The sequence below is a fragment of the Mchenga conophoros genome, linkage group LG3 (genome assembly GCF_057382185.1).
Source record: "Mchenga conophoros isolate Kocher_MC1m ecotype Shallow Benthic linkage group LG3, M_conophoros_male_GT1.1, whole genome shotgun sequence".
Taxonomy (NCBI): domain Eukaryota; kingdom Metazoa; phylum Chordata; class Actinopteri; order Cichliformes; family Cichlidae; genus Mchenga; species Mchenga conophoros.
The window spans coordinates 15,532,617-15,560,600 of NC_140528.1; the positions used below are offsets into that span (position 1 = coordinate 15,532,617).

Below are 27,984 nucleotides of genomic sequence, written 5' to 3' on the forward strand. Positions count from 1 at the left end.
ACACCATTTTATTGTTGTGATAGTTAAACTAAGAGTTATTAGGCTTGGAAATAGCAATGAATAATAGCCAAAATAGCCCAATAAACATGCCATACAAATAGATATGCATGTGTCTGTGTGCTCCTCCCCCTACAATAAATGTAGCCTATATGGGGCTGTTACTTTTGTATTTTGTTGTACAATTTTGCAAAATAAATTAAAATAAATCAAAATTATATATTGCTAAATAAATTGTATTGTATTGTGTATTTTGATTCGTGTGGATCTGTGTGTATAATCAGATATGTTAATGTGTAACTAAATCTGTAACCATGTATAAATATTTATCAATGAAAGTCTTAAAACTTACCTCTGTGAAAATGCTGTAAAGTTATTAGAATAATTTACAGAACAAGAACGAATGCTTAAACATGTGAGATAAAGGGTCTGTACTTGTGGTGGTAGATGTCTGGGTCTCGGCTGATGCGGTTCTGAAAGCCGATGTACAGGTCATCCCACAGACAGCCATGCAGTACCACGTACCGCATCACTCCAATCCTGTTTTTAATCTTGGAAGAAACCAAGAAACATAAGAGTTACTGCTCTGTCCAAGCAAACATGTTTTTGAAAGGTTTTGTGATGTCCTCAAAGTACAAGTCTTTGACATCTGTACAAGCACATAATACGTTAACATTAAATAATGCACATTTGTTTTGAAAGCTGTGATGTTACTTGGAGAGACATGATCACAAATGTAGCCTGTTCAGCAGCAGGTCCAGTTGCCTCAGAACAGAGCAAGATTAAACATTCTTGTACACCAGAAATATTCTGAAGCCTTCATGGTCCAGGAAGTGCAAGTGTGGCAACACGTCGCTAGAGTTGTAACAGAGTTGAACAATAACCTCTATTGTGGTGGATAACAACTGCATTGTTAAGGTTCGTCATGGCTGTACAATGCGTGCCTCATTAACGGAAAATAATCTCAACCTGGTGAAGACTCTCTGTTGCCAATATTCTAATTCAAAGAAAAAACACTTGTAAAATTGGACTTTACAGGTAGCAATTTCACCGTCTTTCATTTCTGCCCCAAATGAGAAAAATTAAGTCTGTGAAAGTTCTCAGTCATCCAGGTCATCGTAGTCTAAGGATCTTGGAAAGAAAAGTGTCTGGACTTCTTTAAGTTGCTTGAACACATTTCATCTGAGATGCTTCTTCAGTTCTAGGGTCAAATGGTGGAGAGTCCCAGATTTAAGCCCAGTGGGAGTATCCCCCCAAGAGGGACAATGGACCCCCTAATGATCCTCTACCTAATCACATGAGCCAAGGTGTGAAACTGGGTGTGGGTCACCATCAGCCAGGGTTTCAGGTGAGCTCATTGTGAAACCTGGCCCCACCCTATCATGTGATTTCCTGAGGTCAGATGGCCCAGGATGTGAGTGGGCGTTAAGGCGTCTGGGAAGGGATCTCAGAACTGGATTATAGATGGCAGACAGTTGGTGTCGTAAACCCCCGCCTCTGTTCAAAGATGGTCGCTCACAGTGGACATAAATGGCTTATTTTACTCCTCTTTCAAACCATCTGTCTTCTCTGTCCAAAATGTGAACATTGGCATCCTCAAAGAGTGACCTTTGACCTTTAGATGCAGATGGACAGTCGAGTCTTGTCCCGTGGAGGTTGGCTCATGTTGGGCCACAGTGTTGTTTTTGTTTTTTCTCTGTCCCTCTCCCCCCCCTTTCCCTCGCTGTCCTCTGTCTGCCTGGGCAGAACTCATTACTGAGCTCCTGCTTTTGGCCCACGCACCTGCGCTAATAAGGTCTTGTTTTCCCTGGGAGCTATTTAAGGTTGTGGCTCAGAGCAGCTCATCGCTGGAATGTTGAACGCCCTGAGTTCGTAAAGCCCCGGCTAAGTCTAAATTTGCTTTTGTGATTGTTTGGCGTAGTGCTTCTGTGTGTAGATTCCCTGGACCTGTTCGTGTTTCTTCCCCTGGACCCCCTGTGTGGCAGTGTGGACTGCAGTGTGAGAGCAGAAAGGCGTGAGTGGCAGAAGAAGAGTGAGTGCTGTCTGAGGAGAGAGTTACGGAGAGAGTGCGCCTGCAGAGCGGAGGGTGGACGGGCGATTATTGAAAATTCATGTGTGTGGATTTCCTTCCTCATTTTCCCCAGAGCCCTGGGCCCCCACCTGTCACTCTTATATATTCTTGCACTTCGGTGATTGTGTAAACAAATTGTGAACTCTTCTTTTCCAAGCTGTGTCTGCGCCTGAGTCCGTTCAATCCTGCGTGACACTTTGTTTCATAAGTAAACCCAGTATATATTGGGTAACAGTATGCAAATATGCAGGCAGAACAGGATTTTTTCCAGATGGTAGATGATAAACATGATAATTTCCTCGTGATACATTGGCAGTCATGAGGAAATCACTTTTATTCACATGCTGTTATGCTGTTTGTGTAGTGCGCCATAGTGACTCACCTCCAAGTAAGCGTGCTGTCTGTCAGGTCTCTTTGTGGGAAATGATAGATCCAGAAAGTCCACCAGGTAGTCATAACCGTCAGCGATGCATTCAAACTTATCGTCTGTTTCAATGACCTACACGGAGACATTTGCATTTCAGCAGATTTGCATCCACTCTGAGTAAGATAGCAATGCAACCAAAAAAAGAGTGAGCCAAGGTGATCATTAACAGCTGGAAGGAAGGGGAATTGTGATAAGGAATCAGAGCACCTGTACTACCAGTTTCTGTTAAGTTACTACAGAGGATGCTGTGGCATGAGGGAAAATAACTATTAAAAAACATATAAAACTAAAGACAAGAAAGCTTCTGCTCAGGTGTAAGAAACATCTATTTAATGCTTTAAAACACTGAAAGCCTCTTTCTTCCATAGTATCGTAACAAGTACAACAACATATATATGTATGTATGTTCTTAGACTGAAAACATCTCATTTGCTTTTTTTTTAATTTTTGCTCAACTCCATAAATTATTCCATTGGATTTTATGGTTAACGGAAAGTAAAATGATGACGAAATCACTATTATGTGCATGAAAAAAATGTTTTCATTCACTGTCTTTTCTCATTAGGAATAATCACATTGCTCATTGGATAAGCCAAATGAAGCTTATGCATAAGTTCAGTACAGAAGAGCTTTAGTCACACATATGTCTGCTTCCCAGGTTTTGGGGGGCTAATCTAAGCTTTGCATCACTTTCACTGTCAAGTGACATAACTTGTCTAGTCCAGTCATTTTTCTGCCCACTTTTTTTTAGGCCAATCAGCCTCCTCTGTCGTGTTTCAAATCTCATCTGTCGTTTTTCCTTGCAGACATCTTCACACTTCATACCTCATCCCCATCTCTGCCTCTCCCATGTTACTCAATCTCCATCAAAACCTCCATCTTCATCTCCACCACAGTATCCAGAGTTCCGGGGTGGTCCTGCCCTAATCCCTGCCACTGCTGGGATTACGTTCTGCTGCGAACAGCTGTCAGACTATAATTGCAAAATACCTTAAATGAATTCTGTACATTGAGAAATCCTGCTCAGTTCCTTCTAATAATCTCTCCTTATTGAACATCCACCCATCCATCCTTTTTTTCCCAACTCATGTTAGTTTTCACAGGGCTTGGAGGCAGGGCACACCCTGAGCAGGTTGCCAGTCCATCATAGGGTCATGACACACAATAGTTTTTGTTTTGTTTTTTGTTAATGCGTTCTCCCCCAACCATATAAAAATGGACAAAGCAAATATTTTCACTGTCCTTTTTTGCGGGTCTCTGTGCTTTCTTTCATTTTTTGGAAGCAAAAATCACCATGCAATAAGCAGAAAAAGGCTTTTAGGTAGGAAAAATCACAAGAACACAGTAAATGCAGATAAAGGTCAGATGTTAACTGTAGGACAGTTCATGCCAAAAAAAAGAGTACAACAGCTCTGCAAAACAACTGTCCAGAACATTTACCCGCACAACCAGGTTGTAGTTTTGAAAGCCAGCCCACATGTAATAAAACTGGATCCAGCTTTCATGTTTAAATATGTCAGACTTGATGGCACTGTTCAGCTCGTTCACATACAAGTCGAACTCCCAGCTGTCCTTGTAGATTTTTGCACTGGCTGGCGGATTGGTGATGGCCTCACTATGGTTGGTCATAGCAAAGACAGTTGTAAAGAAAATATTTAATTTGGCACATGGGTGATATTTATGTGTGCAATTTACATGATAATTTTAGTTTTTTTACAAGTGTATTATATTAAGAAAGTTACTCATCTTACTTGTTCTTTTTATAGTGATAATAACAGTTGAAATAAAGTAATGTGATTATGTCAGCAGATAAGATAAAAAAATTAGCCTTTTTTCCCATCAGATTCTCAGACACAAAATGATTTGTTTATACATTACTGTTTAAACGTCCTTGTTTTACAGATGTAATAACAGTGTCTTTCTTTCCCACAGTGACAAACAATGGAAAACACAGATAAACATGTGAGCTGTTCCAACCTGTTGGTGGGGTCTGTGAGAGCAAGGCCGAGATCCAGCACAGCACCTGGCTTCGGTGTCCAAGTCTTGATTGTTGGTGCAAGCTTATTAATGAGTGCATTAAGGTCCTCTGCACTGTTTTTGATATTTGTATCCTTTATGTATCTTCACCCAACACAGTGCAAAGAGACACAAAAGTAAAAGGAGTTAGGTAAAAGTTAGGTCTCATGTTTCCATTTAAATGCTAAATTTATTTCCACATCTGTAAGCAGTAGTGTCACAAAACTTAGCATTCCAACTTTTCTGGAAACAGGGTTGTATAACACAGTCAGTCAATCTCAAAATCATGTTAATCTTATCCTTATTTATTTAGATCACAAATGTATTACATCAAACAGAGAAAAATAACACCAAGGCAGTCCCATGGCCAGCTGAGAGATATAACATCTCTAGCATGTCCTGGGTCTACCCCAGGGCCTCCTCCCATTGGGACATGCCCGGAACACCTCAACCAGGAGGCATACTTGTTAGATGCCCGAACCACCTCAACTGGCTCCTTTCGATGTGGAGGAGCAGCGGCTCTACTTAGATCCCCTCCCAGATGGCCGAACTTCTCACCCTATCTGTAAGGGAGAGGCCAGCAACCCTGCAGAGGAAGCCGCTTGTATCCGCGATCTTGTTCTTTCGGTCACTACCCACAGCTCGTGACCATAGGTGAGGGTAGGGACGTCGATTGCCTGGTAAATTGAGAGCTTCGCTTTCACGCTTAGCTCTCTCTTCACCACGACAGACCGGTGCAACATCCGCATCACTGCAGCCGTAGCACCAATCCATCTGTCAATCTCCCGCTCCCTTCTCCCGTCACTTGTAAACAAGACCCCAAGGTACTTAAACTCCTCCACTTGGGGCAGGACCTCGTCCCCAACCTGGAGTGGGCACTGGATCCTTTTCCGGCTGAGGACCATGGCCTCAGATTTGGAGGCGCTGATCCTCATTCCCGCTGCTTCACACTCGGCTGCGAATTGTTCCAGTGCGAGCTGGAGGCCATCACCCAATGAAGCCAACAGAACCACATCATCCGCGAAAAGCAGAGATGAGATTCTGAGGCCACCTAAATGAAAGCCCTCCGCCACTTATCTGCGTCTAGAAATCCTGTCCATAAAAGTTATGGACAGGATTTGTCAGCCAGGGCTGACAAAGGGCAGCCCTGGCGGAGCCCATCACCCACCAGGAATAAAGTCCCACTTATTTCCTTTCGCTGTCAGCTTTTGGTGGCGCTGTCACTTGGTGTTTGCTCGCTCTGCGGTAGAGTATCACTTCCTGTTCCTGCTCAAACACAGTGGTGTTTCTGAGTAGCTTATCTGCTTAGCAATTTAAATAAAAACTTTTAAATACATTCTTTTTTTCACAGTATAATCTTCACGTGCTTCATCCGAAGCACACTTTCTGTTTACTCACTACCTAATTTATAGCCAAAGTATTCACTCACTGTCTCTGTACTGTTTCACTAGCTTAGCTTAGCTCGTAGCTGACGCGTTAGCACCATGGCTACTTCACCTGTCCCTCCTGCACTTTCTTGCTCATTGTGTCAGATGTTTAGTTACTCCTCGGCCTCCTTTAGCAGTAATGAAACCTGTAACAAATGTAGCATATTTGCAGCTCTGGAGGCCAGGATTACTGAATTGGAGACTCGGCTTCGCACCCTTCATTCACCCGTAGCTAGCCAGGCCCCTGTAGCTGGTGCAGCCGAAGATAGCGTAGGCCCCGCTATCTGTTCCCCGGCAGACCCCAAGCAGCTGGGGAAAGAGGGCGGCTGGATGACAGTAAGGAGGAAGCATAGTCCTAAACAGAAGCCCCAGGTACACCACCAACCTGTTCATGTGTCTAACCATTTTTCCCCACTCGGCGACACACCCGCCGGGGGTCAAACTCTGGTAATTGGTGATTCTGTTCTCAGACATGTGAAGCTAGAGACACCGGCAACCATAGTCAATTGTCTGCCAGGGGCCAGAGCAGGCGACATTGAGGGAAATTTAAAACTGCTGGCTAAGGGTAAACGTAAATTCAGTAAAATCATAATTCACGTCGGCAGTAATGACACCCGGTTACGCCAATCGGAGGTCACTAAAATCAATATCGAATCGGTGTGTAACTTCGCCAAAACAATGTCGGACTCTGTAGTTTTCTCAGGTCCCCTCTCCAATCAGACCAGGAGTGACATGTTTAGCCGCATGTTCTCCTTAAATTGCTGGCTGTCTGAGTGGTGTCCCAGAAACGATGTGGGCTTCATAGATAATTGGCAAACCTTCTGGAGGAAACCTGGTCTTTTTAGGAGAGACGGCATCCATCCCACTTTGGATGGAGCAGCTCTCATTTCTAGAAATATGGACAAATTTATTAAACCCCCCAAAATATGACTATCCAGAGTTGGGACCAGGAAGCAGAGTTGCAGTCTTACACGCCTCTCTGCAGCTTCTCTCCTCCTGCTACCCCCCAAAAACCCATCTCCATAGAGACTGTGTCAGCTCCCAAACTGACAAAAAACAAACTAAAAACCAGCAATCAACAACTTAAACATAAAAAAATCACAAAGAAAGAACAATACAGTATCCACACCTGAACCAAAGAGTAAAACAGTGAAATGTGGATTATTAAATATTAGGTGTCTCTCCTCCAAGTCTCTGTTAGTACATGACTTAATAATTGATCAACAAATTGATTTACTCTGCCTTACAGAAACCTGGTTGCAGCAGGATGATTATGTTAGTTTAAATGAATCAACACCCCCGAGTCATTCTAACTACCAGAAACCTTGAAGCACAGGCCGAGAGGGCGGTGTGGCAGCAATTTTTCACACCAGCCTATTAATTAATGAAAGACCAAGACAGACTTTTAATTCATTTGAAAGCCTGATGCTTAACCTTGTCCACCCCAGCTGTGAAACTCAGAAACCAGTCTTACTTGTTATCATCTATCGTCCACCTGGGCCTTACACAGAGTTTCTGTCTGATTTCTCAGACTTTTTATCTGATTTAGTTCTGAGCTCAGATAAAATAATTATTGTGGGTGATTTTAACATCCACGTAGATGCTAAAAATGACAGCCTCAACATGGCATTTAATCTGTTATTAGACTCAATTGGCTTCTCTCAAAATGTAAAAGAACCCACCCACCACTTTAATCACACTCTAGATCTTGTTTTAACATATGGCATAGAAACTGAACATTTAACAGTGTTTCCTGAAAACCCTCTCCTGTCCGATCATTTCCTGATAACATTTACATTTACAATAATTGATTACACAATTGATACTTCGAGGACCTCCTTAATCCCACTGACACAGCTTCCGAGGACGAAGCAGAGTCTGGGGATGAGGAGGATGACTCGCCAATTTCCGGGGACGAGGTAGACGACTGAGGCAGTTAAACAACTTCTTGGTGGCAGAGCCCCTGGTGTGGATGAGGTCTGTATGGGGTGTCTGGCCCATTGCTACAGGCCATTCGATCCCTATACAAACATTGCCAGAGCTTGGTTCGCATAGCCAGCAATAATTCAATTCAATTCAATTCAATTTTATTTGGCGCCAAATCACAACAAAAGTTGCCTCAAGGCGCTTCATAGATACAGAGAAAAACCCAACAATCATATGACCCCCTATGAGCAAGCACTTTGGCGACAGTGGGAAGGAAAAACTCCCTTTTAACAGGAAGAAACCTCCGGCAGAACCAGGCTCAGGGAGGGGCGGGGCCATCTGCAGCTTCCAACCCTTTTGCTCTTTACTAATTCATCTCTGATGCTGTGCAAACCCTGGCCAGCCCCTCGTTACAAACTGTACCTGTCTGACGGATGAGCCTCCACAAAGTAGCCAGCGAATGGGCAGTAGATCCTCGGCTGCAGGGATTTCACCAGTGAAGCTTTGTAATTCAGCAGCTTCTTCCTCTCATTCTTGATAAACTCTGCCTTCCAGGAATCTGGAAACACATAAACAACATCTAGGTAGTTTGGTGCACTTTGAAATTGTTGATCACAGTGAAACAAGTCAGTTCCTACGTCGCTTCAAGAGCTGCATGTAACTGTCAAAAGACTCTAACTTAATATAAGAGCCAAAGTCCATGTTTATGTTTTGTTTATTTGTTATGGTGGCACAGGTGTATAGCTTTACCTGCATCTCAGGTGATTGCATGGGGGTGTGGTCACAGTCTATTTACCTGATCTCGGTGTTCGCAGCAGGTGTGTTGGGTGAGTGGTTTGTGGGCAAACTTTTCTGTTGACCGCCATTTTTGGCACGTCAGTTAATGCGTGCGCTATTTGTAATTTGATTGAAAGCGCAAAAGTTTGTTTTTGTTTTGTTCTTAAAATAAATACGCAAAGTACAAGTACGACTCATGATAGATTATTGGAGGCGCATCACAGGAACACAACCAACTCAGCCGGCCACGGCTTTATTTATGGATGAAAGTCGCAACACTTAGACACTGCTGTGTGCAGCTGGAGCTAAAACCTAACTAAGCTAACCTAGCGCAGGCTCACCACTGTATTTCCCTCCATAGAAGGTCATGGGGAATCCAGAAGCTCCTCCAGCAAAGTCGGTCATCATCACGTCCACATTTTGTGGTAGCCTGCCTCCGTTTGGTCTGGTGCAGTCCACAGTGTTGAGGATCATGTGACCTGCAATAAAAACAAAATTTTATATTATAATCAGACTTATTTTCATAGCATAAGTAATTATATTATTCAAAATGACACCTTTGTAGTCAACAATGATGCAGGTGTCCATTTCAGGATGTACACCATCCATCAGGATCATAAATCTCAGGTGATCATCAATCTGAATGAGACAGTAAGATCCATTTTTACTTTGTAATCATATTTCCCCCCAACATCACTTAATATTGAAATTAATGATTTTACAATGCAACATTTTCCAAACATGTTTTTTATAATTGCTCTTCACCAAATGATAGAGGCAGTGACTTACATTTTGCCAAACACCAAAGGGAATGACTTTAATGTTGGTCAGCTTAACCTGGCTCTGCTCCAAATGCCTGTCACAGCAGAGATAGGCCCATGTGAACAACGGGCTCACTTTTGGATCTCATTTATGGGAAGATTGAGCTCCACTTTATTACTAACCAAAACACAGGTCTGGATGTGTCACCAACATATATCGGGACATCGGGCCTCCTTTCTGCCAAGACTTTCAGTGTGGGATAGCTATAAAGGAAACAGAGCAAGTCAGTGCCCCGCTATGTAAGTATACTGTAAACAGTATCCAAGGAATTATAACTTGGATACTGTAACTAAATATAACTAAAAATTATACTCTTTGTAGATTCATCTACTGTTTTTGTTTCTTTTCATATCTCTTGTCAAAAATGCAGTAAGGAGCAAAACACGGCTTTGTTCTGTAATGCTCTTCACAAAATGAGTTCATTATTAATCACAAACAATTAAAGGATTACAAATCCTGTAATTTCAAGGGTTTGTAATCCTACAAAGCGGAATAAATTGGAAACGTATTTTTGAATCTGAATCCTTCTCAATAACAGTTGTAATTCTATAGTTTCATTGCAAAATAACCAATAGGACTATTTGCATTATTTTTTTTGTCTTTATATTTAATGTTCCTTTATGTATACAGTCACTTCTAAGGTTTTACATATCAGAACATCATAAAGAAATTTGGTATTTAGATCTTGATAAAAAAAAAAACCTTGATAAACCTTGATAAAAAAAAATTTTTTTTTGATAAAAAATAAAATAATAAATGTTTAAAGAATAAATAAAAATAAATAAGACCTTGGAACTAAAACAAGGAATAATATGTGGCATTGTGGATGTAACAAAAAATACAGTTTATGAAAACAGTTTCTACAAAAAGAGTTTGTAGATACTGTACTGTTTTCTCTGAGTCATTTAGTTGCTTCAAATAAAAATGGTAGTAATATACAATACATATTTTTATGCATATTTAACAGAATTGGCAGAGCTTGCCTGAGATGGTCTGAGTGCATATGGCTGATGTAGATGAGATCTGCCCCACATAGCCTGTCCAGAGCGTCTGCTGGAGGCTCATGGAGAAGCCACCACCCTCTGGCAAATGCGGGACCCTTCAACCAGGGGTCGAACATGAACCTTTTCTTACCAAGCTGTAGCTCCATGCAGGCGTGGGTGAAGTATGTCACCTGACAGGAAGGTCAAAGAAAATGTACATGTTGGAGACCGCTGTTATGGAAGTTTTAACAATAACCTGCAACACACGTAGTGAATGTGATTTGAAGTGGTTTTAATAAAATAAATAAAACACATTGCAGGGGGGTTGTTAGGGTAAGGGTTTGGGGCGGAGGGGGGCTATACCTTCAGCTACAAAAGGCTCTCTGTGAGTGCGCAATAAAACATGAGGCCCACTTGGGGTGGCTGTAGCTCAGGTGGCAGAGCAGGTCAGCCACTAATCAGAAGGTCGGTGGTTCGATCCCAGGCTGCCTCCTGGCTGCATGCCAAATTTCCTTGGACAAGATACTAACCCCATGTTTGTACTGGTGGTGGTCAGAGGGCCTGGTGGCGCCAGTGTCGGGCAGCCTTGCCTCTGTCAGTGCACCCCAGGGTGGCTGTGGCTACAATGTAGCTTGCCATCACCTGTGAATGACTGAATGTAGTGTAAAGTGCTTTGGGGTCCTTAAGGACTAGAAAAGCGCTATACAAATGCAGGCCATTTACCACTTGTGATAAGATTCATGCATACAACACTAAGTGAGAAAGTGATATTACTACTAAAGTTATATAGTTAAAATGTGTGATTAATACGTAGAATGAAGAAATCTGCCAGGACACCACTGATGCACTTTTCACTCTTAGTTCATTCAGTATAGAGAAAATTTGAGATTATTATTATTATTACTTAGATAATTCATGTTTTAGACAACTTTGCTAAGGAGTTTTACACAAGTAACACAGCAGTATCCACAGTATTGTCTGAAAAACTGTGATTAAATATTTGTTATTTAAAGTGTATTATCAAAACACATACTTTCACTTCTTCTTGTTGGAGCTCCAGAGGCTCTCGAGGATCAGCCATCCAGGGATCAACAGGGCTCAGTTCCACCAACTGAAGCCCCCCATCATCCAACACTTCGACCTCTGCAAGTGCAACAAGAAGCTCTGGCATTGTATTTACATGGCATTTATATTATTGTCATTTTTTAATTTTCCATGTATTAAATGGAGTTGCTCATACTACTTGACATACATTTAAACTGTAGTGTTTAATACAAGCTAGTTACCACTTTGATATAACTTGCTATTTAATATAACTTATTCAATTAAACGGATTCAAATACTGATTGCTGGTAACGAGCTAGCGACCCATACAATTGTATGATTTTTGTTTCTTTCACGGGAGAGAAGCTAAGCCTCTAGTAGTTCCCACATAATTCAAATCTAATTTAAGATTAATATATGCTACTTTAGCTTCAAACTGGATCATTTGTGCTTGAGTAAGAACAACACAGAGAGCCAACGTGTTCACTGCACAACTGTGTTACAAATAAGTTCACTGAAGCAGAAAAATCTGTACCATTTGTACATAAAATTAGAAGGCAACTTTCCCTCCTGTTTTTTTCTTGTAACAACTTGCTACAATTTTCAAAAAAAAACAAAAAAAAAAAACAACATAAGAAAAACCCCAACATAGATAAAGCAAGTATGGAGCTGTTTAAGAACGGGTGCTATGTGAGAGATTTATGAGATAGGCTGCAGAGAAGAGAGTTGCAGTAATCAAGACAGGTGTGACAATAGCATTGACAAGTATGGCGGTACTTTTGGAATAACCAACGTGGTTAATATTGTGATGATGGCGGTAGGCAGATTGGATGATAGTGTTATGTGCTGTGAAGAAGAGAGCGCTGCTGACACAGAGACTCTAAACCTGAGAGGAAGATATGACAGTTGTGTTATCAATAAATAATGAAACTGAACTGTTTGATTTAGATAGTGTAGTATGGCGTCAATAAGAATAATTCTCTTTTTCTGCCAGTTTTGAGAATGTTGACCGCAAACCAAACTTTAATTTTATTTAAACGATCAGAAACAGATTTGGGTGACAGAGTAGGAGTGGGTTTGGAACAGAAAAATAGCTCTGTCATCTGTGAAACCATGAAATAACTGTCTCTCATATCTAGTCTCATTTGTTTTACTGCCATGTTTAGTTACCCTGATGTTTCCACCTCCCTTGATTACTGCGTGTCTGTAGTTTTTGCATTTTTGCATTATATCAAATTATTTCCTCATGCTGTCTTTCTCTTGTTTGCCCTCATTTAATATGTTTGGCACTGATTTCTTGCTTTGGTTTGCTTTCTGGATTAGAGTTTCATCTGCATTCATCATGTTCATTTTTCTTGGGATTCTTAAAATGAAGCTGAACTCCAGATGGCTGCTTATTGTACCTTACAACAGTTTATGGCCACTGTTCAATTCCTGGAAACTTTTGGTTAATGTTTAATGTAGGATTTTAAACATAATACTGTCCAGGTTGTGGGTGTTTATTCAACCGTCACACTACCAAATAATGCAAATAAAGGGGAGAGACACCTGTCTACATAGATTAATCAGAGCGCTGTTGCTGAGTGCCAAGATGCATAGTGCAAAAAGGTTGCTGACACTCTGCTCATTCTATAACTGTAGAGTTAACCGGCACTAACATCAGCAAAACTGTGTGCTAGGAGCTTCAAGGCATGCATTTCCAATGCAGGGCATCACACCAGACAGCTAGGAGCATTGTCCCTTTCAATAACTTGTTATATTTACTATTTTTGAGAAAAAAATTACCCTGTAAAGAGAAGTAAATTGGATAAAAGTTTACACCCCACTCATTTGCAGCATGGAAAATGTCTTTTGGAAAAATATTTTTTTGACATGTCTTCTTGGCACAAATTGTCAGTTTCTTCATTACACGTGGCCCTCTGCCAATTTAGCATTTCATTAAAAAAAGCAGGGAAGGTAGTTCCTTTGTTCACTGTTTGTGACGACTAGGGCAAGAGCTATAATTACAAGCTACCCACATGTCTCATAATGCAGCTTTATAGTTTGCATATTTAAATTTCAGGATCACCATCCGCAGCTATACAGGAAATGACACTGTACAGACAGAACTTACCAAGCTCGTCCTGCAAGAAACTGTCCGGGGGGTTCACATATTTCATTGTTGACACATTTAATTTCCAGTTGTGTTTGGTGCATTTAACAGTCCTGAGGGAACAGACAGTTCTGTCAGCTACAATCAAAAGTTGACAATGGATAATCTTTGATATCTGTTCCTGTTCTCACATGCCATCCAGGTCTTCAATGTCTTTGATGAACAGCCCCCCTTGATGCTTGCACTGGTTCTTGCATGCTTTAAAGTCATTGTTGGTCTTAAATATGATGTAACACTTGCCGTCCTCTGGGCTTTTCTTGAAATTGACTCCTTCTTTGAGTGAGCCAACTGCTTCAGCACCCAAAGACAACAACACCTTTGCTATTTGAGAGGCCATTGCACCTAAATGTTTAAAATAAAAAAAAGGTTTTAACTCAAAATACTCGAGGCTAGCACAAAGAATCTTGCAATAGATTTTAATAAAACGACAGACTTAAGATACTAAAAAAAATTGCATATATTAACCATTACATGCTGTAGGGGTCAAATTAGAATAGAATAGAATAGAATAGAATAGAATAGAATAGAATAGAATAGAATAATCCTTTAATTGTCCCACAAGGGGAAATTTGGTTGTAACAGCAGCCATAAATACACATATACAAACAAACGGTACACAAGACACAAAACAGAAACATACACAATTCTTTCTTACATATTTACACCAAGGACAATGGTTACAGTACTGTACAGTTACTAAATTAAATAAAATTAACTACAGATAAGAGGCAAACAAGGTTGTAGTACGAATTGGTTGATTAAATTATTGCAGTTACAGCGCAGATGTAAACATTTATGTTTGTTGGGAGCAGTTCTGATTGTACAGTCTGACAGCTGCAGGGAGGAAGGACCTGCAGAAACGCTCCTTCATGCATCTAGGATGCAGCAGACTGTCACTGAAGCAGCTCTGCAGTTCAACAACATTTCCATGCATGGGGTGGGAGACTCTGTCCATCAGAGATGTTATTTTGGCCAGAGTCCTTCTGTCTCCCACCACCTGCACTGGGTCCAGGGTGCATCCCAGAACAGAGCTGGCCTTCCTGATGAGTTTATCCAACCTCTTCCTCTCAGCTGCTGATAAACTGCTGCTCCAACATACAACACTGTAAAAAATGACAGATGCCACCACAGAGTCATAGAAAGTCTTTAAAAGCGCTCTCTGGACTCCAAATGACCTCAGCCACCTCAGCAGGTAGAGTCTGCTCTGACCCTTCCTGTGTTGTGGCTCCAGTCCAGTTTATTATTCAGGTGAACACCCAGGTACCTAAAGAGTCCACTATCTCGATGTCCACTCCTTGGATGTTCACCGGTGTCAGTGTGGTGGGTCTGCGTCTCCGGAATTCCACCATCAACGCCTTGGTTTTCCCGGCATTGATCAGCAGGTGGTTCTGCTGACACCAGTCTACAAAGTCCAGAGTCCACTGTCTATACTCTGAGTCGTCCTCACCTGTGATGAGGCTGACTATGGCAGAGTCATCAGAGAACTTCTGTAGGTGGCAGCGTGGGGAGTTGATGGAGAAGTCTGCAGTGATTGATTAATTGATCGATTGATCATACTTTACTCATCCCGAGGGAAATTGGGTTAAGGATGCCAGCCGTGCCATCGCCATCTTACCCTTCAGTAAGATGTGTAGAGGGTGAAGAGGAACAGTGCCAGCACAGTTCCCTGTGGGGCCACCGTACTGTAAGTAAATAAGTAAGTAAAGTTTATTTACTTACTTATTACTTATTAAAGTTTATTTATAAAGTTTATTTATTTATTTATTTTTTTTTATTTATTTATTATTTATTTATTTTTTTCACCTTTCACAGCCATATGTCACAAAGTGACACAAGGTAAAAACATAATACAGTCATAAAATACACCATGAAAACCCTGGTCTAATTAAAAGCTTTTTGAAATAAAAAATGTCTTTAGCTGCTTTTTGAAGGTCTCCACTGAGTCCAAACCCCGTAGAAATAGGGGAAGTGCATTCCACAATCTGGGTGCAACAGCTTGGAAAGATCGGTCCCCTAGGGTTTTAAAACGAGTGTGCGGGACCACTAAAAGGTTTTGGTTTGCTGACCTCAGATTACGAGTGGAGGTATGTGTATGAATCAGATCAGCAATGTAGAGGGGTGCCTGTCTCTGTAATGCTCTAAAAGTTAAAACTAGAATTTTAAAATGGAACCTGAATCTGATTGGTAGCCAGTGCAGCGACTTTAAAACAGGGGTCATATGAGCACCCTTGTTCAAGCGGGTCAGTAGCCTTGCTGCAGAGTTTTGAACAACCTGTAGGTGGGCTAGCCCTTTCATGTTTAAACAAGTAAACAGGCTGTTACAGTAGTCAAGTCTTGTAGAGATAAAAGCATGTATTATCATCTCAAGTTCACTTGTTGACACGATGGATCTAAGTTTAGAAATGTTCCTCAAGTAAAAAAAGCAGGTTCTTACTGTCTGATTTAAATGTCCCTCCAAAGAAAAAGCTTCATCAAAAATGACACCCAAGTTTCTAAGGTTATTTTTCTGTGAGGAACCCAAGTCACCCAGTCGCCGTTTAATAAAGTTTCTGTTTTGGCCGGGTTTAGCTGTAAGCAGTTATTGTTTAACCATTGTTTAATGTTGGTTAAACAGTCAATCAGATTGGAGAGCTTATGAGCTTCAGCAGGCTTAAAAGAATAATATAGCTGAATATCGTCAGCAAAAAGATGATAAGATACTTCAGGAAACTGCTGTATTATCTGACTTAAAGGAAGAATGTATATTAAAAACAGATTAGGTCCCAGCACAGAGCATTGAGGAACTCCACACAACAACTCTGTAGATTCCGACATGATCTGGTTTGCAGACACACTAAAACTCCTTTCAGATATATAAGATGAAAACCAGTCTAGAACAGAGCCAGACATTCCAAACAGGTCTCTCAGTCTGTTTATCAGGATGGTATGGTTGACTGCATCAAAGGCTGAGGTAAGGTCTAACAAGACTTGGACTGTGTATTCTCCGGAGTCTGCTGACATCATAATATCATTAGTAACTTTCAGTAGTGCTGTCTCAGTGGAATGCAATTTACGGAACCCAGATTGAAAACGGTCATGGATGTTATATTTCTCCAAGTATGCCGTAAGGTGGACAGCTACTGCCTTCTCAAGGAGTTTTGACATAAATGGGAGTTTGGAGATAGGTCTTAAATTTTGAAGTAGTGTTGGGTCCAGGTTGGGTTTTTTGAGCCTTGGTTCCACAATGGCATGTTTAAAAAAGCTGGGGAACACCCCAGTCTGAAGAGAAACATTAAAAAGGTTCACAACCTAAGGACCAATGGTGTCAAAGGCATTAATAAAAAGCTTAGTGGGGATAATGTCTGAGGGGCTTGAGGACGGTTTCATTTTGTCAACCAGGGCTGCTATTTCATCATATTTTACAGTTGTAAAAGTTGACCAGGAGTACAAAGGGAGTGCCTGACTCGGAGAACAAGAAAGCTTTGGGGGGATTTTAGCATTGATGTCGTTAATCTTATCAACAAAAAATCAGAGGAGTTTATTACTATCTACCTTAGAGTGTACATCTAAAGGTACCACATCTGGGGAGACAATAGCACTAACTTTGCCAAAAAGAAACTTGGGACTTCTCTTGTTTTTTGTTATGAGTCTAGAAAAATATTCAGATCTAACAGTTCTCACCGTGTCATTTAAGGAGAGCATGAGATCTCGAAGATGGAGCCTGTGTACGTCAAGTTTGGTTTTCTTCAATAGTCGTTCTATTTTGCGGCATATTCTCCTTAAGTTTAAGATAGACTCATTTGTCCAAGGGCATGTCTTCTTTTGTAAAGCCGAGCTTGTTTTAATAGGTGCCACTTGATCCAAAATGGATGTGCATTCCCTATTAAAAGACTGAATAAGAACATTTACATCGTTTCCGGTAAAAAGTGGAGACCTGTCAAACATAATGGAGAACCTCTCAGCAGTAGTCTCAGTTATTATGCGTCTATGAGTTTTTAACTTCACAGGCGTCTGTTTAGAGCTAAAATTAAGTTCAACAAAGATACAGTTATGATCACTCAAATGTACATCCTCAGCAAACACATAGACTAAAACACAATAAAAGATGTTTGTAGAGCCCACCTTAATTGTTTGCGACTCAAAGGAAGAATAGTTTTCAGTTTGCATACCTCTGCAGGTGAAACTGTCCTTAAAGACAGCAGCAAGACCTCCACCACGGCGACCTAAACGGGGGGCGCCCAAGTAAGAGCAGTCTGCAGGACGCAGTTCATTTAGGTGAATAAATTCGCCATCCCTCTGCCATGTTTCAGTAAGAAACAGAAAGTCCAGGCTTTTCCTTGTGAAGCGCTCATTCAGAAAGAAGGATTTGTTTGCGATGGAGCGGGCGTTCAAGAGTGCAATCCGATTAAAAGCTGGCAGCACAGGTTTCCCATCAGCTTGTCGGGGTGGAATTGACAGCAAACACCGTGTCCGCACCTGAGGTCTCCAGCAGCACCACCGAACCGGCGGGGCCAACCACCAGTTGTGCGATGCGGGCTGTGAGGGCGCAGCGGTGAGGAGATAATCGGCAAAATCCAGAGCATCAGATGGGCAGGATCCACGCTGTAGTGGCTGCAAGTACGTGTTTCCAATCAAATCCGGAAGGGTAACTGGCAGCAGAAACCGGGGACGCCTCCAGACGAGTCGGGAAATCTCCGATCTGTAGGCTCGTCTGATGTGTACCTGGATGCCGGCCCTACAGCCTCTTTTCCTCGATTTCTTCTTGGAATTGATCAGGGCACGTTTCGCAGGTAGCAAGAAGTAATCCGGTGAGGTGGAAGAGTGCACAAATGGTGAGGGGAAAGTTTTTCTATAACTGTCCCTGTCATCATAAAGACGTTCCATAGACTCTTTGATGTGGAGCAAGGAAGAACGGTTGTAAATCACAGCAGCATAGCTCCATATATTAAACGTCAGGGCTGATATAAAAGCATAAAATACAATACAACGTAGGCAGGTAGACGTCAAGCCGAGCAAAGGCACCATCTTCCTGTCACACGAACTACTGCTGACCAGCGTATCAGAGACCCAGCCCTGTGTCCTCACATACTGTGGGCGTTCTGTGAGGTAGTTCAGTATCCACTGGGACATGTGGTGGTCCACTCCCGATAGCTCCAGCTTGTCCCTCAGAAGTCGTGGCTGGATGGTGTTGAAAGCACTGGAGAAATCAAAGAACATGATCCTCACAGTGCAGGTGAGTCAGAGCTCGGTGCAGGAGGTAGATGATGGCGTCCTCCACCCCAATGCCAGACTGATAAGCTAACTGCAGCGGATCCAATGAAGACCTCACCAGGGGGCGCAGATGGTTTAGAACCAACCTCTCGAGGGTCTTCATCAGATGTGATGTCAGGGTTACCGGCCTGTAGCTGCTGAGGTCCTTGGGATGGGAGGTCTTTGGTACTGGTACAACACAGGAGGTCTTCCACAGCTGTGGTACCTTCCACAGTGACAGGCTCAGGTTGAACAGATATCCTAGGATGCCACACAGTTCATCTGTGCAGCATCTCAGGAGCCTGGAGCTGATGCCATCTGGACCTGCAGCCTTCCGCACCTTGATCTTGCGATGCTCATTTCTCACTTGAAGTGCTGAGATAGAAAGAGTGGATTTTGGGGGAGGGGGGTGTATGTTGGAGTCCACAGAAGCCGGGGGTGGGTGTAATGACTGGGATAAAAGAGATTGCCGAAGGGGGGACAATGCTAGAGGAGGGGTGGGTGGTTGATCAAACCTATTAAAATATTTATTTAGGTAATTCACCCACCCCAAGTCTCCTGCAGCCTGGGGGGTTGGTTTTTGTCCTGAGATTGTCTTCAGGCTGTTCCAAACCCCTCTGATGTTGTCCTGTTGCAGCTGCTCTTCCATCTTCCTCCTGTAGTTTTCCTTCCCTTGCCTTATCTTCCATTTTAGCTTCTTCTGAACAACTCTCCGCTCCTGTTTGTCTCCAGATCTAAAGACTCTTTTCTTCTCCTTGAGGAGAGCCTTAATTTCAGGATTTATCCATGGCTTGTTGTTAGAAAAACACCGTACCTTTTTGATGGGTATGGTGTTGTCCACACAGAAGTTCATGTAATCCGTAATGCAGTCTGTGATGCTGTTGAGGTCATCCTCCAGAGAGCTGCAGAGGTTGTCCCACACAGTAGAACGGAAACAGTCCCTCAGGGCCTCTTTAGTCTCTGCCCACAATTTCCTTACTGTGCGTTTTGCAACTGGTTCTCTGTGTACTAGAGATTTATACACAGGCTGGAGATGAACCAGATTGTGATCTGAGCCCCCCAGGGAAGGAAGAGGTGATGAGCTTTATGCCTCCTTGGTGTTGGCATACAATAAGTCCAATGTTTTATTGTCTCTGGTGTGGCAGGTGATATACTGGGTGAAGGTGGGGAGAGTGGAGGACAGGGAGATGTGATTAAAGTCCCCAGATATCAGGAAAAGGGCCTGAGGATGCTGTGTTTGGAGTCTGCTGGTTACAGTGTGCAGGACCTCACAGGCTGCTGCAGCGTTAGCAGAGGGTGGGACATACACATCTATCATAATCACGTGTGTAAACTCTCACGGTAGATAGTACGGCTAGCTAACCGCTAGCAGCTCAATGTCCTTACAGCATAGTGTCTCTTTGATAGATAAATGCCCAGAATTACACCATCTATCGTTCACAAACACAGCCAGACCCCCTCCTCTCTTCTTACCACTCTCCGTTGTTCTGTCGGCCCGGATCAGATGAAAACCATCCATGTTTACGTGTGAGTCAGGAGTTAGCGCAGTTAGCCACGACTCTGTGAAGCACATCAGGCTGCACTCCTTGTAGCTCCTCTTATGTCGGGTAAGAGCCGCCAGCTCGTCTACTTTATTGGGGACAGATCTCACATTTCCCATAATAATAGATGGAATTGCTGGCCGGTACCTCCTAACTTTACTGCGACTTCTGATGCCGGCCCGAGTACCGCGTCTCTTCCTCCTCACCTCGGGGGGATGTTAGCTTGCTCGGCAGTAGACAGGGCAGCAGAGGCTCCGAGGGCTAACAGCTGATCCCTGCTGTAAACAATGGGAGGTCGGACCGCCATGCGCTCTCCGGACAAAGACGCCGTAAAAAATGTAATAAAGAACACGATTGTCCATAAAATTCTGAGCTCCATTGTGGGGGACAGTAGTCCACAATAGAGAAACAAGAAACACAAGAACAACAAAGAAACATATTTTAAAGAGAAAAAAGGACTCGGTCAGGTCGGAGCTGCTGATACTGGCTGCCACCTCGGAGCAGTGCCGGAAGTATAAGATTTGACATTTAAGTTTGACATTTAAGTACATGTAAACTAACCTAAATGTCATTATTCAGCCTGAGGAGCTTGGAAAGAAAAGAAAAAGACTTGCCAGATGCCTTAACACCCACTCACATCCTGGGTCATCTGACCTCAGGAAATCACATGATATGGTGGGGCCAGGTTTCACAATCAGCTCACCTGAAACCTTGGCTGATTGTGTCTTGATGCATTTTCAATCATCCAGGTAAGTAAATCACTTAAATTGATGATTCAGAAGTCAGAGTGTAAAAATGTTTCTTCCACTGAAAATGCTACATCCAGATGAATAGCATAAACTTTTGGAGACTTGGCTGATTGTGACCCACACCTGTTTTCACACCTTGGCTCATGTGATTAGGTAGAAGATCATTAGGAGGTCCACGACCCTCTTGGGGGAACACTCCCACAGGGTTTAAATCTGGGACTCTCCACCATTTGACCCTTAGAACTGAAGAAGCTTCTCGGATGAGAGGTGAAACGTCTTCAAGCAACTTAAGGAAGTCCAGATGCTTTTTTCTTTCCAAGCTCCTTAGACTACAATGACCTGGATGACTGATGACCTTTACAGTCATTATGCAGCCCACATTTTGATGAGTTTTTCTAAAGTGACTTAAAACCTGTATTCTTGTGCAGGAGTGGTGTGGAGTAGTATACAAGTTTTCATAAAGTGAGGCTGTTTGAGGACCAAGTTAACCTAAATTTCTATTGAGATGGAATTTTAATCCACCATTGAGGGTCAAATCAAGGAAAATCATTGTTTTAAAAATCTTGAAAGTGAGAAAACATGAAAACACATGAAATGAAAAAACAACTCTGGTTGACAGACCGACTAGTTATTTGTTTGTGATGATCAACTCTGATGATGGTTTTACAGTTTCAGATGTGCCATTCAAACTGACCTCTTTCCGCAGTCGTTACTTGGGCAAAGAGAGTTTTAATCTTTACCTGATCTTCAGCTGTTTCTTTATGGCAACTACATCTTTATGACATAGTCCCATTAACTGTATGAAATAGGTAATAGCACTGACATAATTTTATAAGGTAAAGAACTATGTACACATAGAGGACAAAAGACTGGTTGAGTTATTCAATATGAGCTTAGGCCTTAATTCTTAAAATATGTAAACATTTATTAATCCCTTTATGTACATTGCTCAACAAATACATGTCATACTCTACATCAGTTCAGTAATCTGCATTGGGAATTTCCGCTATCACCAACATTAGTCGCTTTCTTTTTTTTTTTTTTTTTTTAATTCTTTATTTCTAAAATATTACTTCACGAAGGTGATTACAGGCATTAATCAACACAATTTACAAGGGTAAAACAAAGCAAAACAAAAGAGAAAGAAAAAAGAGAAAAGGAAAAAAAAGAAAAAGAAAAAGAAAAGAAAAAACAGTCGGGAGTGACCAGTTAGCTAGGTTGGTGGTTTCAAGCTTTGAAAAGAAGATTCGGCTTATGGGTATTGGCATATACGACCCACTTATCCCAACACAAATGGAACCAACCCACCCTGTCATTGACATGAGCTGTTACCTCCTCCATCCTATAAATCTCTAGCATAATTTCCCACCATAATGACAAGGTCGGTATATCTTGCAGGGACCATTTCTTAGTTATACCTTTCTTACTTGCAACAAGTAAAGCTCTTAACAAACGTATCATTTTTAGACCAGTTCTGCGGTATACAACCAAAAAAGACTGTCTTCATGTCCAAAGGGAATGTACAGTCAAAAATGCCTTGTAATGTACCATGAATGTCTTTCCAGTAAGTCCGTAGCACAGGACAGTCCCACATAATATGGGTGTGATGTGCTCGTTGGTGTCCACAGTTTCTCCAACACAAAGGAGGATTCCCATCATAATGAGCCTTTTGGCACAGAGTAATAAAGAACCTTATCAAAGACTTCCATCCAAATTCCCTCCAGCTGTTGGAGGAAGTACTCCTCCATTGCCGTTCCCACATCTGAGTCCATTCATCCCTTGAAATACACATCCCTCCCTCCTTTTCCCATAACATCTTCACATAATCAGTTGAGTGGGGAAGCTTATTTATAAGAAAATTATACAAAAAGGAAATGAGTCTTGTATCGACATCCCCACTGTCTAAACAAAGTTACCAGTTCCGCATTAGTGTTTGACATCACACCGATTGTTGTCTTTATATAATGTCTTATTTGCAGGTATCAATAAAAATCCTGTTTTTCTAGATTGTATTTCTGTTTCAGTGTGTCAAAACTAATAAAGTTCCCATCCTTAATCAAACTATCGAATGTAGATAACCCTTTAGCAGACCAACTTTTGAAACGTGAGTCCAATTTATTCGGGACAAAGTCAGAATCATACGCATACCATTTAAATAAAGCCAAATCCTGTTCCAGTTTAAATTCTTTCACGACTTTTCTCCATGTATTAAGTGTACACGACACCCAGGGGTTGCAAACCTTGTCAATACATTCTCGAATGTTCGAATCCATCAAGACAGCTTGTATTGGAGAGGAAAACATGCTCTCCTCAATAGTCTTCCAGTGTGCTTGGTAGCTTGTATCACACCAATTGACCACAGTCTTCAGCTGAGCAGCCCGAAAATAATTTTTTAGTGATGGCAACCCCCATCCTCCCGCCTTCTTATGTAGTTATAAAGTTTTAAAACAAACCCTCGGCCGCTTCCCCCCCATATAAACCGCGATATTATTTTATCCCATTCATTGAAACGGCTTGAATCAATAGGCATTGGTAGTGTTTGGAATAAATATAATAATCTTGGCAAAATATTCATTTTGATAGATTCAATTCGTGAGTGTAGAGAAAGAGAGGGGATCATGTTCCATCGTCTAATATCACCCACTATTCTCCTTTGTAGGGAACCAAAATTCTCCTCAAATAGTTTAGTTAAATCCTTGGGAATAACAACTCCTAGATATTTCAATGATTGTGCTTGCCAACTGATTGGATATTGAACAACCAAGTGAGCCGGAGGGCTATAGTTATAACTGAAAATTTGAGTTTTAGACATATTAATTTTATAGCCAGGGAGTTTCCCAAATTTTTGGCATAGATTCATCAAAGAAAGGCAGGGAGTTAGTGGGCTGATCTAGGTATATCGATATGTCATCCGCATAGCAAGCAAGCTTGTGTTCCTGTCCCGCAATGGTAATCCCCTTAATATCTTTATTTTGTCTAATTGATTGTGCCAAAGGTTCTAAATACAAAGCAAACAGAAGCGGGGACCAAGCACAGCCTTGTTTATTTCCTCTCTGCAGAACAAAGCTATTTGAGAGAGAACCATTGACTTTAATTCTTGCGGTGGGGTTAGTATATAATGCCCTCACCGTATCAACAATTCCCTTATGTACAGTAACCCGAATTTATCCAAGACTTTGTATAGAAAGTCCCAATTTACGGAGTCGAAGGCTTTTTCTGCATCAATACTCGTAAGCATGGCTGTACTCTTAGATGTCTGTATCTGATGTATTACATAAAGAGTTCTACGTATATTATCCTGGGTCTGTCGTCGTCTTATGAACCCCGTTTGGTCATTACTAATCAGGTCGGGTAAAAATTCTTCCATTCTCCTGGCCATTATCGAAGTAAACAGTCTATAATCTATGTTAAGGACAGAAATGGGTTTATATGAGCCACACTCCATTTTGTCTTTCTCTTCTTTCGGGATAGCCGAGATGATAGCCTCCTTCCAACTCAGCGGGATTTGCGCTGTTTTTAACACCCAGTTGAAAGTAGTGAGTAATGTAGGGATCAAGTCCTGTTTGAATTCCCGATAGCACTCCGCGGTGTAACCATCGGAGCCCAGTGACTTATTTGATTTCAACCTATTGATGGCATTCATAAGTTCAGCTTCCATCACCTCCGCTATCATCATTTTATTTTGTTCCTCGTTAAAGCTTGGTAGGCATAGAGAATTCAGGAAATTGTCCATTTCATACTCAGCCCCCCCTGGGACTCCCGCGTATAATGTTTTATAAAATGATTTGAAGGCATCCTGTATCTTACTAGGATGAGTCATTATATTTCCCGTCTCTGGGTGTTTAATTTTAGTTACAGTATTCTCCGCTATCTTCTTCTTAAGTTTCCATGCTAAAATTTTCATTGATTGCGATCCCCCGTCATAATATTTCTGTTTCAAATATAACAATTTTCTCTTTATCGTTTGTGTACTCAGCGTATTTATTTAATTTCTAATCATTGTTAATTTCTGCAAGGTGCCCGCTGAAGGCTTATGTTTGTGCTCAATTTCTAATTGTTTTTGAATCACTTGTAATTCTTCCATTTTTTTCTCTCTTGCTTTTCTTTGGAAGGAGGCAAACGCTATGATCTTCCCCCTCATGACAGCTTTTAATGCATCCCATAGTATCGGGGGTGACACCTCCCCATTATCATTAATTTCAAGATAGTCTTTGAGTTCTTTCCTTGTTACTTTCCTAAATTCCACATCTTTAAGCAGAGATGAATTCAATCTCCAAATTTAAATTTTGGGGTATACGTTCATATCAATCGTCAGATACAGCGGTGCGTGGTCACTTATATCTATCGAGCCCATCTCGCATGTTAACATTTTATCCCTATCTCTTCCAAACGTCAAAAAATAATCTATCCTCGTGTAAAGGGAGTGTGGGGCTTAGAAATGAGAGTAATCCCTCCTTGTAGGAAAACAATTTCTCCATACATCAATTAAACCCACCTCCTCAAACAATGCTGAAATTCTTTTATATAAGGTACTCGATCCCGGCTTCTTTCTATTAGAGCTATCTAGATCCGGCTGCAGGCGTACATTCAGATCGCCGCCGCAAATTAAAGGGCCCTGAGTTTCTGTCACCATTATATTAACAATGTTCTTAAAAAAAACTTAAGTCACTTCCTGGTGGGGCGCACACATTCATTAAAGTAACCTGATTACCATCAACTGTTCCCCGGAATAGTATAAACCTCCCCTCCTTATTTTTAAGTTCGAATGACTTTTCAAAGTTCAATGCCCTGGAAATCAAGATCACCACACCCCGTCTGCGGCCGGATTCATACGCTGAGGAGAACATGTTTGTAAAGCCCATCCTCCTAAGTTTTTCATGTTCATTATTATTCAAGTGTGTTTCTTGTAAGTATACTATCTGTGCTCGATCTTTCTTCATTTTAGTCAAAATTCTACTTCGCTCAATAAGATTTGTGAGCCCGTTCACATTAAAGGATATAACCTTAATTGCCTTAGTGCTCATTTCTCCAAAATAAAGTATCCAAACTTAAGTAACTTATCGACTGGTACACTCCCTCTAAGAACCCGAACAGTGAACAACAACAACCATCCAAAACCGGACAGAGAAAAAACAGTCGCTTTCTTGTTCTACGGCCACTCAAATTCCTCTGAGAAACACTATAATATATGAGTCATTAGTTCTGTATATACTGTGGCTGTTTAAGGAATGTCAACAGAAATAATTCAATTCAATTTTATTTATAAAGCACAAAATCACAACAACAGTCACCTCAAGGCGCTTTATATTGTAAGGTAGACCCTTAAAAGTAGAGATAGTGTCTGTCTCCTGAATAAAAACTGGAAGCTGGTTCCACAGAAGAGGGGCCTGAAAACCGAAGGCTCTGCCTCCCATTCTACTTTTAAATACTCTAGGAACAACAAGTAAGCCTGCAGTGCAAGAGCGAAGTGCTCTAATGGGGAGATGTGGTACTACAAGGTCATTAAGATATGATGGGGCCTGATTACTTAAGACCTTGTATGTGAGGGCCGGAATCTTGAATTCTGGATTTAAACAGGAAGCCAGTGAAGGGAAGCCAAAACAGGAGAAATATGCTCTCTCTTTCTAGTCCCTGTCAGTACTCTTGTTGCAGCATTTTGGATTAACTGAAGGCTTTTCAGGGAGTTTTTAGAGATGTTGCGCAAATGGAAGAAAGCAGTCCTACATATTCATTAACATTCGGTAGATTCTAAAAATGACAGCCTCAACGCCTCAACGCTACTCCAACAGAGGTCGATCATCTTGGTAATAATTTTACCTCCTCACTACGTATGACTCTGGATACTGTATGTCCGGTGAAAACTAAGGCCTCAAATCAGAAGTACCTGACTCTGTGGTATAATTCTCAAACACGTAGCCTAAAGCAGATGACTCATAAGCTGGAGAGGAAATGGCGTGTCACAAATTTAGAAGATCATCATTTAGCCTGGAGAAATAGTTGCTTTATAAGAAAGTCCTCCGCAAAGCCAGAACATCTTGCTATTCGTCACTAATTGAAGAAAATAAGAACAACCCCAGGTTTCTCTTCAGCACTGTAGCCAGGCTGACAAAAAGTCAGAGCTCTTTTGAGCCAACCATCCCTTTAACGTTAACTAGTAATGACTTCATGAACTTCTTCACAAATAAAATTTTTATCATTAGAGAAAAAATTACCAATAATCATCCCACAGATGTAATATTATCTACAACTACTCTTAGTACCATTGATGTTAAGTTAGACTCTTTTTCTCCAATTGATCTTTCTGAGTTAACTTCAATAATTACTTCCTCCAAACCATCAACGTGTCTTTTAGACCCCATTCCTACAAAACTGCTCAAAGAAGTCCTGCCATTAATTAATTCTTCGATCTTAAATATGATCAACCTATCTCTAATAATCGGCTATGTACCACAGGCCTTCAAGGTGGCTGTAGTTAAACCTTTACTTAAAAAGCCATCTCTGGACCCAGCAGTCTTAGCTAATTACAGGCCAATCTCCAACCTTCCTTTCATATCAAAAATCCTTGAAAGAGTAGTTGTCAAACAGCTAACAGGTCATCTGCAGAGGAATCGCTTATATGAAGAGTTTCAGTCAGGTTTCAGATCCAGTCAAGTCAAGAAAACCTATATTAGTCACATGCAAGTTGCCCTGCAGTGAAATGGAACCCCCCCCCCCCCCCCCCCCCCAACACAGACATGACATGAGGAGGCAGGTCGGAGACCGGTAGTATTTTGGAAAAAACACAGAAATGTACAATACAATCGGCAGGTCGAGGAGGGGAAAA

The 27,984-nt window shown here is 41.5% G+C and overlaps 1 protein-coding gene across 1 annotated transcript in view; it reads right to left on the reverse strand.

The window, feature by feature from the left end:
* The window catches only part of LOC146577420 (cytidine monophosphate-N-acetylneuraminic acid hydroxylase-like), a 36,202-nt gene that overhangs the window by 2,399 nt on the left and 5,819 nt on the right, over nucleotides 1-27,984 (reverse strand). Inside the window, exons 2-14 of the mRNA XM_085254463.1 lie at nucleotides 13,774-13,984; nucleotides 13,604-13,695; nucleotides 11,480-11,589; nucleotides 10,447-10,637; nucleotides 9,586-9,666; nucleotides 9,431-9,497; nucleotides 9,199-9,280; nucleotides 8,983-9,120; nucleotides 8,288-8,423; nucleotides 4,473-4,616; nucleotides 3,936-4,110; nucleotides 2,451-2,567; nucleotides 433-548 (exon numbers count right to left, since the gene is read on the reverse strand). Of these exons, the coding sequence (XP_085110589.1) occupies nucleotides 433-548; nucleotides 2,451-2,567; nucleotides 3,936-4,110; nucleotides 4,473-4,616; nucleotides 8,288-8,423; nucleotides 8,983-9,120; nucleotides 9,199-9,280; nucleotides 9,431-9,497; nucleotides 9,586-9,666; nucleotides 10,447-10,637; nucleotides 11,480-11,589; nucleotides 13,604-13,695; nucleotides 13,774-13,979 (1,655 nt within the window). The 5' untranslated portion in view covers nucleotides 13,980-13,984. The remainder of the gene's footprint in view (nucleotides 1-432; nucleotides 549-2,450; nucleotides 2,568-3,935; nucleotides 4,111-4,472; nucleotides 4,617-8,287; nucleotides 8,424-8,982; nucleotides 9,121-9,198; nucleotides 9,281-9,430; nucleotides 9,498-9,585; nucleotides 9,667-10,446; nucleotides 10,638-11,479; nucleotides 11,590-13,603; nucleotides 13,696-13,773; nucleotides 13,985-27,984) is intronic.